The 20,161-nt window shown below is 39.8% G+C and overlaps 1 protein-coding gene across 14 annotated transcripts in view; it reads right to left on the bottom strand.

The window, feature by feature from the left end:
• LOC121728767 (probable phospholipid-transporting ATPase IA) overlaps window positions 1–19,410 on the bottom strand; it is a 116,190-nt gene extending 96,780 nt beyond the window's left edge. For all 14 annotated transcript variants that reach the window (XM_042117022.1, XM_042117019.1, XM_042117026.1 and 11 more), the window contains exons 1-2: window positions 19,304–19,410; window positions 7,492–7,596 (exon numbers count right to left, since the gene is read on the bottom strand). In XM_042117022.1, the coding sequence (XP_041972956.1) occupies window positions 7,492–7,596; window positions 19,304–19,355 (157 nt within the window). In that variant the 5' untranslated portion in view covers window positions 19,356–19,410. The remainder of the gene's footprint in view (window positions 1–7,491; window positions 7,597–19,303) is intronic.
• Between the last annotated feature and the right edge of the window lie 751 nt (window positions 19,411–20,161).

Here is a 20,161-nt window from a genome sequence, read left to right as displayed (position 1 = left end):
CAAACCCAGTCGACAGATGATGTCTTTCGGTAAGTTGACATAATCCGACCAAATGACGTAGGTCCGTCAACTGCCTATGAATCAATTTTTTCGACGGCACATGTTTCTGAAATACGATGAACATTAATTAAAAACGAAATAAAATAAACCTTCGACTCCGGATAAGTACATCCGAAATCACAGGTTTATTTTTCTTTTCATCGGCTTGTAATAATATTATACTTTGATCACTTCGGTAATCGGTATAAAGGTAATAAATACATCAAACATCTCGGAAATAGGTCATATAAGTACGGTACTTAATGTTTTCACATTTTGGATGAATGTGAAACATAATGTTTCCTTTTAGCGGTTATTATTTGCACCAGGCAAAAAACGGCTCCCACTTTTTCATTTCTACTACTATAAAAATGAACAGGCAAGTATTATAAGAAACTAGCTGTCCCGGCAAATGTTGTTTTGCCATAAAATGATTTTCCCTGCCCTCCTGCTTTTCTCTGGAAGTTTTTTCTGATTTTTTTTTCTATAGACCTCACGGAGCCCGAGACCTTTCCAACGAATGCAAAACCGTGGAAATCGTTTCGTGCGTTCTAGAGTTTTAGCGTCAGGAAGGAAAACCCGTTTTTTTATATATATTAGATATTGAGTATTTAACACTCACTTATAGAGCCTTAGATACATCACCTAGAATCTAGATTCTAAACATTTACCTCGTGTAACGTTCTAATTGTTAGTTTTTAAAAATAAAATAATTTCCTTTATTTTCAATAATCCTTCGATCGTGGATTCTTGGAAATCTATTGTTATTCTATTGTGTCTCGCTTACCGGTGAGCATTATATGGGGTTTAATGGGTTAAATTATTCATTGTCATACATATTTATACATTTCATAAATTCATCAAAGTCGAAATTATGTTAGTACTTACTTAATGAATAATTATACTAAATTGCCCGGTTTCTTAACCACAAATGCAGAATAGATTCCCTACGAGCTATTTTTGAATCTCATATCATAATGGCTTAATGTAGAATAATATGACAGGTGGGTAGGGTTAACCGGAAGTGGGCAGGGCCGCCGGTAGCCGGCTATCTCCGGCTCGGCCGCGATCCATCAGCGACCGACAACTGATATACTCGTATTGACTTGTGAATATAATAAGTAGCTACTGGAACTGTATTAGAGTAGCTATGACGACTGATTTCATAAAGAGTAGTTCACAGGACGGGACGTAAGTGTTATGCTAAGTACTCACATACGGTTTTGCTCGATAGTTTTACTTCAAATCGAGCAATAACCACCGTGTGGACCGCAAAACTGAGAGCTCGAAGGCTCGCTTCGAGACGGCTCGATGGAATTAAATATGTCACATATGTCATTTCCTTCGATTCGGAGTAAAACTATCGAGCAAAACCGTATGTGAGTACTTAGCATAATATGGTCTTTTCGTTTATTTTCCGGTATTCCTTTGCAGAAGTTACTAGCGTTCGAGCCATAGTGGCAATCGTTCTGTGACTAATACAAGTAGTTGGGCTTCAAAAAGTCACCGAAAAGCAATCTAAGTAGTTCATCGCAAATGAATTTGATATTTATAGGTACCGCAGGCGGAAATGTAGTATCAAGAGTTGAGCATCAAATGTCAGCGCACATCGAGGTCTGCGCCGGGGTTTGGCATTTACACTAAATGCCGACTCTTTTACTGAAAGAAGCTCTTTGTATTTATGAGGGTTTTTCGCATTTGACAGACAAGATAGCAGGAACCGATTCAGTCGACAAAAAACAATGATATCTTTGCGCAAATATTGGACTTGATATACGATTAACTAACTAAGGTGTACTCGGGGAATCGAGACAGTGGCGGTCATTGACTCCCTGTCAAAAAACTTGTCATTTTCTATATAAACTGCGATTGACAATGAAAATATGTCAGACGTTCCTAGTCTAAGGGCGATATCGTATTTACTATTTTGCATACTCGATGTGAACTAAATATGAACCATATCACTTCTAACTCATAAAAAGTTGGAGATTATCATTCTAAGAGTTACCATGAGGTTTTCCGATGAATCTGTAATAGGGAGATCGCAGACGGCACACGCCGCAGACTCGATCTCACAAAAAGTGTGCCGTCTGCGATCTCCCATAATCTATCTTTCATTTAGCGCCTAGACTAAAAAGGTTAATGATCGCTACCGCCTAGTTTCGGCGAGTACAGTATAATCAATTGAAAATTGCAGTCTATTTATTAACAAATTCCTGGTCGACCAGTTCCAAAACTTTGCCTCTACACTAGGTCGCCTCTAATTAATTAAATATCAAGACAAGTACCGCAACTTTGCCGAAGTACTTAACGGGGTACCACGGAGAAATTAATTCATAAGCTATGTCCAAACTATGCGCTATCGTCTTCAATTTTCGTCATCTTCTTTCATTCAACTTGAATGCGTCAACGAACGCAACGCCAACATTGTCATTTTTGAAGTTTTGGATACGGTCAGAGGGCAAGCGTCGCGGGCATGCCTCACGTTCGCTGTTGACTGCGCTATAATGCATGCCCTTGACGAACAGAAAAACCTACCTAAGGCCTCTTTCAGACGTGCGTGTGTTCTACAATAGCGTATGGGAAAACGCGCGCGGCACGCGCTGAACCCGCGCAGAACCTGCGCGCAGGCCGCGCGCGTGTTTTCCCATACGCTATAGTAGAACACGCGCACGTCTGCACGCGCCCTAATCAGTCGGCTGGGTTTCACATGAGTGTCAGCTCAGACCGCAACGTGACCTGCATTTCCGTATCGAATGCGTGAGACGTCATGTAAGTTACATTGAAATCTGTCGATTTAGAAATGCCAATTGGATCTCACTGCATCTACGCCTAACGTTGTCTGAGCTGACCCTAAGGGCCAACCCATACGTACCACAACCACGCCACGTGGTCGGGCGTATATTTCGTATTGTAAATGAACTGGACTATTCACACGTACCACAAAAAGCTGCAGCGACATTCACACGTAACCACTGCTTGACGGCATTTTGTCTACGTGGTGTGGTTGTGGTACGTGTGAGTTGGCCCTAATACGACTGTTACGTAGGCCTTTCATCTGCCTATAAATCAATTTCTTTGATCTTAGATGAATATTATGTAGACGTACATATTACTCTTGGATTTGTATGTGCGCCGCGACCGTTCCGCCGAAAACCACCAAAGTCTTACTTTTATGCATTTAACTCCAATTCAACGACGCTCTTGAAAACGTTTCTCATCGAGCGGTAACATGGTCGATGAGACCATTAGTCATCAGTGAAAGTGATTCACGGACATTTGGTGGCCCAAGTAATTTGGACTTGTTATGTTATGTCAAGTCAATGTTTCTCAGTTTCTCACGATTAGTATCGGTTAGACTTCACATAACTCGACCAAATAACATATTTAGGTCCGCCATCACTCATCAGCCTACGAAAGAATTTCTCTGATAGAACATGACTTAATAATATGCATAGTGACTAGTGAGTTATGATTAATGAACCTGTGACAGAAATCACGGTAATTAACTACCTAATTACACAGTCGGTGTGCCACACGTTCCCATATACTCCAGAGTATATGATAATAAGCCTTATGTCGATGACCAAAAGGTCTGTAATTTAGATGATCCGCAAAGACCGCAAAGTTTGAGGTGCGGGCCGCGGCGGTTGTCAGTTGTCACGAACTTATAAAAATACACAAATTGTTTCTACAGGAGGGGCTGCCGTAGTGGGCTTGGTCTCTTGACATAAGAGTGCGAAAAATCCTAATAATGTTTTTCAGTCAAAATGATTGAACGCATTTTTGTGACCTTTTATTTTATTTGTGACCTTATCAACCTTCAAATGAAATTGTTTGCACCCGGGATCATTGGGGATTTGATACTCAACAGGATTTTAGGGCAGTACGTGCCTGATTAGTGTTTTGCGAGTGTATTGTTTTAGAATTAGTTATTAATACCTATTTTTTGCTAACTTGAACGAGCTAATAGTTATGCAAGTAACTAATTATTTTTTGGTGGCGATACCGGTCCGTCCACGTCGTGTCCCTGGGCACCTCCCCCGTGCCATTGTGAGCTTTTTCACGGTGACACGGGAGGGGTGGCTGAACGCCGGTATGGCGTGTGTTTGTGTGCGTGCTTGTCGTGTGTGTTTGGCTGCGCCCGCAGTGTGAAGAACGGGCCCGCGACCCGGGGTGTCGGAGAGATTAAGATGGCTGAGCGCAACTTGAAAAATACTCCCCGGGCGGGTTCCGGTCCCTCAGGGTCCGGGGAATCCCGCACATCCCCGAAAGGGGATGTCTGCCGCGCGTATACGGGGGCGGCACAAATTGCGTTGAGTGAATCGGAGACCGCAAAAGCGGCGAGGCAGAGGGCTATTTTGGCGGCCCTAGGAGGCGATGACGGCGCGAAAAAGCGCGACAGCCCGAAGCCGGCGCCCATTACCGTGCCGGCGGCGGAACCACAGACTGAGAAGAAGTTGAGGGGCGACAAAGATCTTCCGCGTGTCCTGCTGACACGCGATGCGATCATGCCGCCCCCATCTCGAATCCCCGGAAGAAACACTCCTGGCCTAGACAGCGAGGACTGGCTCTCGGACTCCAGCGAAATGTCTGGCATGTCGCTGGACTCCGGGGGCCTGCCCGCATTCCTGGACAGGACACGCCGAAAGATGCGAGCAGATGATGACATGGCACCGCCCCTCAGCAAAGGAGTGGCGCCCAAACCAAAGAGAGGTCGTGGCCGCCCGCCGACAACCGGCCAACATGCTAGTCTGGCGAAGGTACATGCCGACTTTAATCGGGAGAAGGAAGAGGCCTTTCGTTTACAGTCTGAGGAAGAGGTCGCTGACGCAGCGCGGGAGGCGAGGAAAACGCGAGCGACTATCAGCTCCGCCCGCTCCCAATCCGGACTCCCCGTTTCTTCTCCTTCGCGAGAAGAGGCTATGGAGCGGACAGGCGTTGATCTCATGAGGACGGTGGAGATTTCGCTGAAGACCATTGAAATGGTCGCCACGAAGTCCTCCAATCTTAAGGGTACCTACGTAAGGTACCTTAAAGAATCGGTGGCGATCATTAAAATGGTCTTCGAAGAACTGAAAGATCGTTCCTCATCGGAGGAGATCAAGAGGCTGGAAGCTCAGAATGCGCGGCTCGAAGAGCAAGTGGCGAAGTTACGCCAGGAGCTCGACGAGTTGCGCAGACAGACCTCCCAGCCAACTGGTGGTGACGTGCGTGAGCTATTGACTGAAGACTCCCGTGCAAACGTGGAGACCTTTGGCAATATGCTCAACGCCAGGCTTGCTGGGTTGGAGGACCGTCTTCTGTCCGAGCCGAGACGGAGACCCTCGCTGGCGTCGGACAAAAGGCCGCCGATCGAGGAAGAAATGCCGGGACCCCCTCTGCACAAGGCGAAAGGGAAACCGGCTAAGAAGAAGAAGTCGCAACCGTCAGTTGCTGCATCGGCCCCTCTAGAGGGGCTGCACACACGGCGCCTAGGCCTAAAGAGGCCAGGAAAAAGAAGAAGCGGCCCACAATGGCCGCTCAGGAGGCGACGCAAGGGGGAGCGAACACCAGCTCCACCCGTACAGAGACCCCTTGGACCACGGTGGGTCTGAAGGGTAAGAAGAAGAAGGGGGCGGCTACACCATCTACAGCCGCGCCGAAGAAGAAGAAAAAGAAGAAAGGGCTGCGTCCGTTCAAGTCCGCCGCCATAACTCTCACGCTGGAGAAGGAGGTGGACAAGAGCGTGACGTATGCCTCCATATTGAAGGAGGCGACGAGTCGTATCGACCTGGAGGAAGTGGGTATAAACCACAAAAACAGGGTCCGATTCCGACTGGCGAGGACGGGTGCCCGGATACTGGAGGTAACCGGAGAAGACGCCCAGCAGAAGGCGGACGCCCTCGCGAACAAAATGAGGGAGGTCCTCGATAGGGACGCAGTGAAAATCGCTCGCCCTGTCCAAAGAGTAGATTTGCTCGTCTCGGGCATGGACGACGCAGCGACCGCCGCCGATGTTACCAAGGCGGCGGCAAAAGAAGGCGGCTGCCCGACCACCGACATCCGGTCGGCTATTTTACAGCAGCCAGCAAGCCTCCCAGCACGAGGAGGAAGCGCAAGGCTCCCTCCAAGGCTCGGCTGCGTAAGCGGCCTGGAGCCAATAAGGCTGGGGCGAGTGAAATCGCCCCCGCCATGGAGGTTGAAGCCTAGGCCTGTGGGTGGCTGATCGGGGGATCACCGCCCGCAACATAGGCCCCGAGGAGAAAGGCTCCCCCGATGCCCGGGGAGCCTCTCGGTGCAGACAGGCGGCGGCAAAGGCTGCTGCAGTCGAAGAGGTGCCGGAAGCGGCAAGCGCTGTGGAGGACGCGGTGAATGCACTGCGATCCCGCTTCTTCACGTGTAGCGCTGACGAGGGCATGGGGGGGTTTTAGTCGGTAAACCTCTGCTGAGGGAGTCCGACATACCCCTGCTCGTTCCCCCGAGGGGGCGGGGGATGCGTAATGCATTTCCCCTCCTCAAAAAAAAAGTAACTAATTATTTTAAGTAACCGAGTTAAAAGACTATACAAGTAGAAATGGGTCAAAATTTCAGAATCGCGTCCGTACTTTAATAATTAAAATATGTAGGTAAGTAAGTATAATTTATTGTAGGAGTCATCTGGTGAATCTGCTAAACTGTATAATTACTGTTTAGCAGATACACCAGATGAATGTGACAGAAATCACGTTAAAATTAAAATTACTAAAGGCCAACCCTTTAAGTCTTTAATAAGACTTAAAGGGTTGGCCTTTAGTAATTAAATTAAAATATTATTATGGTTTTAATCATTGAATTCGCGAGTCATTAAGTCAAATAGGCAATAGCAGATTCAACCAGACAATCTGGTGTAACAAAACTGTGATAATATAATGCTTTAGGGTGTGTATGTGTACTCTATTAAGGACCCTGGACCATGTAAGGCCACTCTTACAGGAAAATACTTTTTATTTGTTAACTAACTAAATAAATGAAGGAAACACAATATTATCAAGTATCTAATGCTCTGTTTTATCAGGTAACATATTATTATAAATCACTTTTTATCCTAGCTTGAATAGTTATTTCATAAAATTAAGTTTTGTTAAGCTTTTCCAAATGGCCTTGCAAGGAACACAGCTCCAAACAAAACCAATATTATACCTACATCAGTCGTTTAACTTGAAAATAGAGTTCCAAGTATTTATTTATCTGCTTTTACTACAACGATATTATAATCTCTTTTAATTAAGCAACACGTGAAATGCTCAATATATTTTAAATATCATCTAAGTAAAAAAAAATATTAACGACCATAATTGCTTGATCGATCGATCATTTAGTTTTGTTACACCTATTAGCTGTTGAGGATTGTTCATTGTTGGTACACAGTTACATGCTAATTGTTAATGTAACAAAACAGATATATATTTAGTAGTCTCTGGTAGTACTTACATTGTGGCCGGGCGCCTATCTGGTATACCAGCCAGCGGCGTGCGCGCGACACCGCCCGCGACAGTCGCCGCGACCACCGATGCAACGAGGCCTCGCCATCTTGTTCTGTCAAAACATTTAATGCTGTAATTTATACAACATTGTGCCACTTCACAAGGGACCATACTGGCCCACTACAGACCATCACCATTGTGTAGACGGGGTAATGGTGTATGATGGTGGACGATTTCCAGGCCAGTAGGCCATCGTAGGCCATTGTGTACTAGCTACTTAAAAGGCATAAATTGTCTACCAAAAAAGTAAAACTGCTGCCAATCGCGATCTTCCGTCAGTTTAAGCAATATTCAAACTTCGAAGGGCAAACGCCATCTAGTATCAGAATGAGTATATTTTTAAAATCTATACTAATATTATAAATGCGAAAGTATCTCTGTCTGTCTGTCTGTCTGTCTGTCTGTCTGTCTGTCTGTCTCGCTTTCACGCCAAAACTACTGAACCGATTGCAATGAAATTTTGTACACAGTTATTCTAGAGTCTGAGAAAGGACATAGGCTACATTTTGATGTGGGAAAATATCTTATTTCCATGAAAATATCGATGAAAATTACTTCGCATTGCGCGTGGCCAGCGCTCATCCCGGGGGTCCTGGGTTCGAGTCCCGCAGGCGGAACAAAAAGTTTTCAATGTTCCTGGGTCTTGGATGTGTATTAAAATAATATTTCAAAAATCTTAAATATATTTTATGTATAATATTATAAAAAATCCAGAAATATATCGACGCGATGCAATGAACATTTTAGTTCTAATACGATTCAACAGATGGCGCTTTTTTTTTACTTCGTTGTAACATAGAACTAATCATACTTATTAGTTATTATGTTTTTGTTTATAGTTTTTAAGGCGCAGACAGCTGCCAATTTGACATCTTTGTGCAGTTTTCTAGACGTATGTATTTCATTGATTGGCACAAAAAAAATATATGTGATTTTTGATTATATTTGGAAAAGCTTGTCCGATTTAAATAATAAAATAATGTACTCCTACTGGATGAAAAAAAATACCAAAGTCACATCTTTCGGGAACTTTAAACAGTTCTAACTAAAGTAATAATACAATCTATGCTTTAAAAATTTGTTTATTTGATACCTTTTACAAAAATCCAAAGATTGCCCGATTTAATTTTCGGCTCTGACATCTAGATTTCCCACAATATTTATTTTTCCTCTAACAAACGAAAAATATATCCACGCTTCTGAGTGAACATTTCACATCTCTCTCTCTCGCATGAAAACCGACAGTGTTCGCTGAGGCGCGGTGCTATGTGGACGTGTGACGGATTTCGCTCTGCCGATATTGTGATTTTAGTGTAATTGAAGCGTTTAGTTCTTAAAATTTGTATATAGGTATTTCTCATTGTTTTATAGTATATTAAGTTTATTCTGTAAATATTTTCCTGTAAATATTTGAAATTATATTGCGCGTCTGTAAAAATGGGTGACTAGAAAAAGAAAAGACGTCCAGCAAAAAAGCGACAGCTTCGTGAAAGCCACAAATACATGATGGAAGTAAAAGTAAGTTCAATTTTATCTACTTTCTAGTTGCGTACGTCTTTATTAAAAAAAAAAAACGAACAATTACGACCCCGAATCAAAATATTTCGTCACTCTCAATGTGTTTTAGGATAGCCAGGATCGTTGTGTCAAATAAAACATAAAAAAACTGTACTACGATTGATTACGATTTACGAAAATCCTCTAAGATTCGAACCATAGACCTTGGAAATTGACATAATAATGTTATCACAATCGTTGTGATAACATTATATCAATTTCCAATCGGCCTATGGTTCGAATCTTAGAGGATTTTCGTAAATCGTAATACAGTTTTTTATGTTTTATTTTATTACTGATAATAATTTTGCTTTGTATCTGAACATTTATGTTGGAGTTTTGCACTCCAAAATAAATGTTCAAAAAGTTAAAAAATCACCACTCATAAAGTTGATTATTTCGTTCGCCTAAATAAGTTTTAGCGTCGCGCGTCGGGGATCGTTCTGATAAATCAATATTCAATCGGTCTATGGATCGAGTTTCAGAGAATTTTCGTAATACTTTTTATGGTTTTTTTTTATCACTATTAGCACAGAATAAATAATAGTACAAGTACTATAATTAGGTACTATAAGTTCATTTTGCTTTGAATCTGAAGTTTTATTTAGGCCTTTATTATTTAAATTTTTATTTCAGGCGGCGGAAAACCATGGATAGTGCAATTTTATTGATAACCCAAACGAATCACCAAATGCCAATTCAGATCCAGCGGCAGGTAGTATGTTGGAAAGGTAATATAAGTTTATTTACCTACTTATTATAAGTTGTAACCAAACGTCCTTCACGACTACGAAACACAGCGCAAGGGCTGTTTCACGCCGGTTTTCCTGTGAGTCCGTGGTATTTCTCTGGTCGAGTCGGCCCATTCGTGCCAAAGCATGGCTCATTCATTGTATTTTTTATGATCCAGTTTATCTATTACAAGCTATTTTAGCCTTTTTATGATATTATTATGATTTAATTTTTTTCCAGTCGACCGAAAACGATGGAATTAGATAATAACACAGTGGAAAATGTAGCGACGGGTAGTATTTTAAAAAGGCAAGTATATTTTTACAATTACGATAGGCTAGGTAAATATAGATATAATAAGTTTATTACTATTTGAGCGCGATGCGATTGCGCGATTCTTTCAGCTCTATTCAAGGACATGCTCCGTAAGGGCCGGGACACAAAATCACGGCACGACGACGCGACGTCGTACGCGCCGGAAGGTGTTTTTGTGTCCCGGCCCTAATAGGGTGCGGCTTCACTGCGGAGTAGGGGTGAGCGTTATTTCACGTCACTATAGTTACAATAACTAGCTACATACAGTAACCGAATACCTAGTCTCGAGTCGTATTTATATAGTAGAGTAGTGATTTTTGTAACGTTTTTATTGCATTGGGTGGTATGAAGTACCGTCGAGCGATCGTCGCGTTGTTTCGTTTGGAGTCGCAGCTAGCGCCCGCCGCTCACTGCACCGGTCGACCTAGCGAGCGACAGCGAGTTTGCTATAGTCCGCGCGGAACTAGTTGGCCGCGCCGCCAGTATGTGAGCATACCGGCGGCGCGGCCAACTAGTTCCGCGCAGATTACCTAGCAAAAATATTAATTAGTTTATATCAATACTAATATTATAATTGGGAAGAGTTTGTTTGTTTGTTTGAACGCGCTAATCTCAGGAACTACTGGTCCGATTTGAAAAAAGGCTATAGGCTATAGGCCCGCGCGCGCGCCTCATCCCGGCGTCACCCCCTTTCATTCCCCCGCGCCGCGAGTGACCTTTCTGCAACGATTTTAAATGGGATAAAATATTGTCATTTAAAAAAAAAATAACACCCATTTTTTTGGTTAAATGGGCTCTCCTAATGATACCTAAGCCCTGCGGGGCTAAAATGGTAATATTTAGTAATTCCTCTCAATCAATTCAGCAAATGAATTGTCAAAACTGACAAATGTCAAATCAGTGCAAAAGAGTTGCATTTTGCGATATTAGAGAAATGAATCATATTATGATTCGTCTCATGATTCAACAAAGCGACCATTTTAGCCCCGCTGGAATAATTGGGCAGGAAGGTTTAATTGAGAATGTTACTAGGTATGCCAAATTGCTTGAAATTTTGTCACAGTAAAGCCTGTATGTATACAAATACACTAGTTTTTGTTGCAGTCAAAAATACCTTGTAGTTTTGATTTTATAGGCATTCAAAGTTTCGAAAAATATCGATTCCCGCTAACAGTCCCGCGACCGCTTGTGACGTCATATCACAATTTTTCCGCCCGGGTCCTATACAATAAACGTAATTTTTTGCTCTATCTCAATAACGGCAACAGGTAGGCACTTGAAATTTTCACCGAGGCCTTAATTATATGTGTACTTTAATAATTAATAATAATATTATATTATGTTACTAATCGGACTCCCTTATGAATACACATACCGTTATAGTGCAAAATAGGCCAAAATTTGTGATTTTTGTATAGGAGCCCCCCTTAATTTTTTATTTTATTATAATATTATTATTGATTATTAAAGTACATATATAATTAAGGCTTTGATGAAAATTTCAAGTGCCTACCTGTTGCAGTTATTGAGATAGAGAAAAAAATCACGTTTATTGTATGGGGCCCGCGCGGCGAAATTGTGATATGACGTCACACCGTTACCGGGCGCCCGCGTCGTACAGTTACAACTTGTTTCGTCGGTTAAAAATCACATAACGACCCACCCCTACTGCGGAGTGCAGCGTATTAGCCTAATAAAATTTTTAGTATACCTTTTTAATGAAATTAGAAGGCAAACGAGCAAAAGGCTTTTTTAATTATTGAGTTCTGTATAAATTTATCCTAATTCCTATTTCCCAATAATCGAAAAGTTAATCATTTTAATTTATGAAATTTTGTGGTGATCCAGTTTTTAAACTGTTGTTAAATGTCGATGTCTCAAAGTATAAACTTACTTACAGGCTGGAAGAAAAAAGTACCCATGACACTGGACTATGTAGTTTAGAGGCTGAATGTGATGCTGAAAAGCTTATTGTTGAAACTGCACTTCCTCAGAAGAAACCTGATGTCGGAAGAAGAATTATAAGTGTTTCATATTTTTATAAGAGGTTGCAAGAAATTTCTCATCATGGTCCTTTTGGATGTGCTTTAACTGACATAGAACTAGTAGGTGAAAAGCAAGATGGCCTCAATTCAAAATTCACATTTCTATGCATACTTTGCAATCTAATATTGATAATTGATAGTGACTCAAATGAAGACCATTACATGCCTATCAATAATAATAAGGCAATATTCGTAACCTGAAATATGGAGCTGCCCTTGCACCTTATAAAACCAGGAGTGATTTTTGTCTATATTTAATTTGCCCTGTTTATCTATTTTCCAAAATGTAACTTTTTGTTGTGTTATAGCAGCGTCTACTCCAATGTTATATGCTGTGATAGGACATTTAATTTCTAAAATAGTTTTTTCATCGCAAATTCCATCGGGCGTTGCTCCTAAAAATGGCAAGTCTGTATCTATTAATTCCGCAAGGCTTTACTTTAATTCCTTCTTGTAATTCTAAATCTCTTATTGCTTGTTTTTAATTTTCTTGGCCATGTTTGATAGAAGAAACGAAGCTTATTTTTTTTTATATAAAATGTCTTTTACTAGGTTAGCACTTGCAGTGTTGGGTCTTCTTTTTATCACCCGGCCAAAGTTTTCTAATAATTTTCTAATAACTTCATCATGATCACGCTTTGGGTCAAATTTGTGTCTTTGATGGGTTATTTCGTATCAGTTTGTAAATTTTTAGCCTATTACAGAAGTTCCGAAGTAGGTGATTTCGGCATTCAATTTTCTCGACACAGGGTTTGTACGTGTTCCTTGTTGAGAGTTCACTGTAAAAGTAGCAGCGCTGAAAGACCTAATTTTTTTTTCTTTTGTATGGGGAAACTCGTGACACTTGCCCTTGCTCATACAAAAGAAAAAAAATCGTCTTTCAGAGCTGCTACTTTCACAGTGAACTCTCTACAAGGAACACGTACACACCCTAAAGTAATACATAGCTGGGCATTAACTCGTTAATCCGTTAATCGTTAATTAACGAAGTTAACATTTTGATTAACGGATTAACTTTTAAAAATATTAACGGACTGGTTAACTTCCGTTAATATGCAGAAGTCCGTTAATCGTTAATCCAATGCCTACTATTTACCGCACGGCACCGCGGCGCCGCGCGAAAACAGGTTCAGACGAAACAAAAATAATACTAGATATACATTTTCAGGCGCATGCGAGTGAGAAGATATTTGTTTCGTTTTATCATTTCATTATGTTGATAAAGAAGAGTGCAGTATAATTTAGTTACCTAACTAAATTATACTGCACTCTTCTTTATCAACATGCAAATGATTTATAATAACAATAAACTATATCTATAATAATTACTAGCTGTTGCCCGCGACTTCGTCCGCGTGGACTTCAGTTTATAGCGCGCGATGTCAACAAAATTGGTGTCAAAAGCTTTTATAAAAAAACCCTGGTACCCCTTAAATCAATACAGCTGTGCAGTGTGCAAACAATAAGTACTTCATTTTTGTATGTTAAACTTTATATATTATGCCAAATTTTAAAGCTTATTCAGCCCCCCAATTACACAACTTTACCCATAAACTATTTATCATTGATAGGTTTAGCCCCAATTTCACCAACGTCTGTTAGTGTTAACAGCTTGTTAAAATATCCTGTCTTCTCTTTCATTCATATGAAAAACAAAACAGCTAACGTGATACTAATTCAAGCATTAACTTTAACAGTCGTTGGTGAAATTTGGTCTTAAGGTTACGTCACTGCCTGCACAGATAAAGTACTGAGTTATTTAATACCGTAGAATAGATATAACAATCGAAAAAAATCGAGACTTAAATGTAGGATGATACCACCTCTTATAGAAAGACTTTTGAGCAAGCGTCAGCGCGATGTAGAAGACGCACGGCGCCATCTATTATGAATTTTTTGAACAAATTTACGACCCTTACAACCCTTTTTTCCAGTAAAAAAGTAGCCTATGTCCTTTCTCAGGCTTTAGACTATCAGTATACAAAATTTCATTACAATCGGTTCGGTAGTTTTGGCGTTTGGCGTGAAAGCGAGACTGACAGACAGACAGACAGACAGAGATACTTTCGCATTCATAATATTAGTACAGATTATGTGCACACTGCACAGCTGTTTTTGGGTATTTTGATTAATTAAGGGCCGCGCTACACCGGAATGGCAGCGGCGAGGCGAGCACTTTCAGCGCTGCCATTCCGGTGTAGCGCGGCCCTAAGAGGGGTACCACTTACCAGGGTTTTAAAAAGTTTTTAAATTTGACACAAATTTTGTTGACACCGCGCGCTATAAACTAAAGTCCACGCGGACGAAGTCGCGGGCAACAGCTAGTTATGAATAAAAACAATAATATATAATAAAGTAGGTACCGTATGATTAGTTCTGTTATAATAATGAAGTAAAAAATAAAGCGCCATCTGTTTTCATATATTAGAATTAAAATGTTGATTGCATTGATATATTTTCTGGATGGAATATAGGCTAACACATCACACTCGAACTCCTTAGAAATGCAGTAGGAGTTCTATAAGATAAGATAGATTGATTATTATTATAGCAAGTGATAATATTATTAAACATAATATTCTAACGTATTAAAAACTATAAACAAAAACATAATAACTAATAAGTATGATTAGTTTTATGTTCCAACGAAGTTAAAAAAAAGCGCCATCTGTTTAATCGTATTAGAACTAAAATGTTCATTGCATCGCGTCGATATATTTCTGGATTTTTTATAATATAATACATAAAATATATTTAAGATTTTTGAAATATAATTTTAATACACATCCAAGACCCAGGAACATTGAAAACTTTTTGTTCCGCCTGCGGGACTCGAACCCAGGACCCCCGGGATGAGCGCTGGCCACGCGCAATGCGAATTCATTTTCATCGATATTTTCATGGAAATAAGATATTTTCCCACATCAAAATGTAGCCTATGTCCTTTCTCAGACTCTAGAATAACTGTGTACAAAATTTCATTGCAATCGGTTCAGTAGTTTTGGCGTGAAAGCGAGACAGACAGACAGACAGACAGAGATACTTTCGCATTTGTAATATTAGTTTTTGGCGTGAAAGTGAGACAGACAGACAGACAGACAGACAGACAGACAGAGATACTTTCGCATTTATAATATTAGTATGGATTAGTATAGAAGTATAGATACATAAAATATATTTAAGTAAAAAATATAACGCCATCTGTTGAATCGTATTAGAACTAAAATAAAATAAAACGCCATCTGTTGAATCGTATTAGAACTAAATTGCATCGATATATTTCTGGATTTTTTATAATATTATATACATAAAATATATTTAAGATTTTTGAAATATTATTTTAATACACATCCAAGACCCAGGAACATTGAAAACTTGTTCCGCCTGCGGGACTCGAACCCAGGACCCCCGGGATGAGCGCTGGCCTGCGCAATGCGAATAAATTTTCATCGATATTTTCATGGAAATAAGATATTTTCCCACATCAAAATGTAGCCTATGTCCTTTCTCAGACTCTAGAATAACTGTGTACAAAATTTCATTGCAATCGGTTCAGTAGTTTTGGCGTGAAAGCGAGACAGACAGACAGACAGACAGACAGACAGACAGACAGACAGACAGACAGAGATACTTTCGCATTTATAATATTAGTATAGATTGTATTGTAATTTCTACCTAGAATACAATAATTATAGAAGTATTTTGTTTTGTCCCTAACCTGTTAACTTCCACAACCTTAAACCAACAGGTTTTGTATGTACACTAACGCAATGATATAAGTTACAACAAGGCCATATTACACATATTAACGGATTAACGATTAACGTTAACTTGCGCTAATTCGTCAGCTAACATTTTTTTTAACGGATTAACCATTTATTCAACAAATGCACTTTATATATATATATATATATGTATATATATATATATATGTATGTATATATATATATATATATATATATATATATATATATATATATATATATATATATATATATATATATATATATATATATATATATATAACGATTCCTGAATTTTGTTTTATTTCTTGCTGTACTTATGTAATTGTAATTTTAATGTAAATTGTAATGTAACAGAAAAAATGTTTATGAAAAAAATTGAATGTTTTTACGCAGTTGGGTTTTGTCATTATTTTATAATATAATAGGTATATTATAAAAGAATAAAAGAAAGAATAACTGTGTTTTATTTACCATAAGTAAGCCTTACACGCTACGGTCTACCGGGGAGAGATCCACCTGTACAGCACGCAGGTATTCCTGCACAGGTATACCGGTATGTGTGTGGGACCTGGTCGCCTGCGCAGGTCCAAAAAACTGCACAGGCGACCAGGTTCCCACACACATTCCGGTCTACCTGCGTAACGTGTATGGCTTACATTACTACCACAATAGACATAACGAATCAGTATAATATCGACTTCAAACTTTTAAAGATTCCCGCGTAACCTCGAGGACAAACGTGCATTTTTTGTAAGGTTCAAGCATTTATGCACTTTAGTTTAATGATTATAAAGTTTATTTTCAAGTGCGTTAATATTACCTCTCCGCTGTGCTCCGTTCTATCTGCATTCTGCACTAATCTTCCGCACTCTTATAGTTCGCTCACGGAAGTATAGTACATAGTATTTATTTATTACGCGCCATCTATTGAAATCTCTATGCGACAGCTCAATATTAATCAAACCTATCTTTTAGAAGTTCCCGGTTTAGCCGCTAGCAAAGCTGGCGCTGTCTTATCGGACAATTAGGGGGCGTGGCTTAGAAATGCGAATCCTCAAGGTCATTGGCAGTTGTCAGCGTCTTAATACGTTAGAATATTATGTTTAATAATATTATCACTTGCTATAATAATAATCAATCTATCTTATCTTATAGAACTCCTACTGCATTTCTAAGGAGTTCGAGTGTGTTGTGTTGGCCTATATTCCATCCAGAAAATATTTTTACATTTTAATTCTAATATATGAAAACAGATGGCGCTTTATTTTTTACTTCATTATTATAACAGAACTAATCATACCTACTTTATTATATATTATTGTTTTTATTCATAACTAGCTGTTGCCCGCGACTTCGTCCGCGTGGACTTTAGTTTATAGCGCGCGGTGTCAACAAAATTTGTGTCAAATTTAAAAACTTTTTAAAACCCTGGTAAGTGGTACCCCTCTTAGGGCCGCGCAGCGCGCTACACCGGAATGGCAGCGCTGAAAGTGCTCGCCTCGCCGCTGCCATTCCGGTGTAGCGCGGCCCTTAATTAATCAAAATACCAAAAACAGCTGTGCAGTGTGCACATAATCTGTACTAATATTATGAATGCGAAAGTATCTCTGTCTGTCTGTCTGTCTGTCAGTCTCTCTTTCACGCCAAACGCCAAAACTACCGAACCGATTGTAATGAAATTTTGTATACTGATAGTCTAAAGCCTGAGAAAGGACATAGGCTACTTTTTTACTGGAAAAAAGGGTTGTAAGGGTCGTAAATTTGTTCAAAAAATTCATGGCGCCGTGCGTCTTCTACATCGCGCTGACGCTTGCTCAAAAGTCTTTCTATAAGAGGTGGTATCATTTTACATTTAAGTCTCGATTTTTTTCGATTGTTATATCTATTCTACGGTATTAAATAACTCAGTACTTTATCTGTGCAGGCAGTGACGTAACCTTAAGACCAAATTTCACCAACGACTGTTAAATTTAATGCTCGAATTAGTATCACGTTAGCTGTTTCGTTTTTCATATGAATAAAAGAGAAGACAGGATATTTTAACAAGCTGTTAACACTAACAGACGTTGGTGAAATTGGGGCTAAACCTATCAATGATAAATAGTTTATGGGTAAAGTTGTGTAATTGGGGGGCTAAATAAGCTTTAAAATTTGGCATAATATATAAAGTTTAACATACAAAAATGAAGTACTTATTGTTTGCACACTGCACAGCTGTATTGATTTAAGGGGTACCAGGGTTTTTTTATAAAAGCTTTTGACACCAATTTTGTTGACATCGCGCGCTATAAACTGAAGTCCACGCGGACGAAGTCGCGGGCAACAGCTAGTAAATAAATATATTTTTATTACCTTCTAAGTTCTAGTTATAGGTAAGTACGGAAGTACCTACTTACTTTTTTGGTATTAGTATTTAAATATATAGTAGCTAAGCTTAATTCCCTGATGCGCTAGTTAAACTTAATATATTGAACTACATATATTATTTATATTCTTATATATAAATATGGATTTCCAAATGTGTTAGTCGCGCTAAAACTCGAAAACGGCTGAACGGATTGGATTAAAATATTCGTAGAAGTCCAGGGAAGGTTTTAAAGTGACACGAAGTTCACCGGGACAGCTAGTCTATAATATAAAAATGAGTCGCTGGATGTGTTGCTAAGCGCAAAACTCGAGAACGGTTGGACCGATTTCGCTAATTCTTTTTTTAAATATTCCTTGAAGTACGAGGATGGTTCTTACGGAGAGAAAAATTCAAAAAAAAAACTTAATTTTTTTTTTAAAGAATCGAGCTAGTATCATATATAGTATCATATCATAATATTGTAAATAAATCGCACCTAGCGCCGCAGCGGTGCGCGCTGAACTACTTCAATTAGACGGCGGCTTTTGAATCAGCTGTAGTGTTGAACGTTTTGAGCGACTATAATATTCAATAAAAAAGCTAGACGTGTGATTGAATGGCGTTGTTCAGTCAAAGGGCTATTTAAACCAGTCGGCTGCGACATATATAAAAATGGATTTTCAATTATGTTAGTAACGCTAAAACTCGAAAACGACTGAACGGATTGGGCTAATTTTAGTCCTAAAATATTCGTAGAAGTCCAGGGAAGGTTTTAAAGTGACACGAAGTTCACCGGGACAGCTAGTTTAATCATAAAACAGAATAAAATACTTTTCAAAATCATATATTCTGTATCGAATCCGTTCAAAATCAGAGAAAGCATAATACTACTATTAAATACATACCTACTTGGTAGAGTGTAAAACTACGCAATCCATATTTGCACTGCACACCCTTATTTGCTAATTGCTATTGTTTGCCCTGCGTAATAGCTGATAACGATATGATTCCACTTACCAGCGTCTCCGAGGTCCTCGTACTGTGCCCTCACAAGCCTCATGGGAATCATAACAACAAACAATCACGGCCACAACACATTGCGACGAGCGAGCGTCCCTGCTGTCAGCTTATCACTGCCGCCTCGTCTTATCAGTATCTGTCCATACACATTATACACTCGTTAGTCGTTACTCGACATAATCGTCGTGTAAACTATAATCATCATTATTTTACTTTAGTGTAATTTTGTAAGTAAAATTTTTAATAAATGTTGCCCAAAATTTTATTGCGTAGCTACGCGTAGCGATTGTCCACCGCGTAGACCAGATTTATTTTTTAATGAAATAAGGGGCAAACGAGCAAACGGGTCACCTGATGGAAAGCAACTACCGTCGCCCATGGACACTCGCAACATCAGAAGAGCTGCAGGTGCGTTGCCGGCCTTTTAAGAGGGAATAGGTGTAAGGTGAGGGTAAGTAAGGGAATAGGATAGGGTAGGGAAGGGAATAGGGTAAGGGATTAGGCCTCCGGTAAACTCACTCACTCGGCGAAACACAGCGCAAGCGCTGTTTCACGCCGGTTTTTTTGTGAGCCCGTGGTATTTCTCCGGTCGAGCCGGCCCATTCGTTCCAAAGCATGACTCTACCACGTTTTTTAGATATAAGCAATTCCTGTAACCTCCATCTAGATTATTTCAGCAGTTTAACTGAGAAACAGACTAGTCTTTGCATAGTGTATCTACTTGGTACTTAATAGTATGGGTAAACAAAAAAATACAACAAAATATAATATCTAATTATAATACTTTATTTATTAATCACAATTTTAAGCCAACCGTGTGTAAGTAACATCCCCAACCTAGTTCCTAACTCCCAT

Source organism: Aricia agestis, chromosome 7 (genome assembly GCF_905147365.1).
Source record: "Aricia agestis chromosome 7, ilAriAges1.1, whole genome shotgun sequence".
NCBI lineage: Eukaryota > Metazoa > Arthropoda > Insecta > Lepidoptera > Lycaenidae > Aricia > Aricia agestis.
The sequence above is the reverse complement of the archived record's forward strand: the minus strand, read 5'-3'. Positions and strand labels throughout refer to the sequence as shown.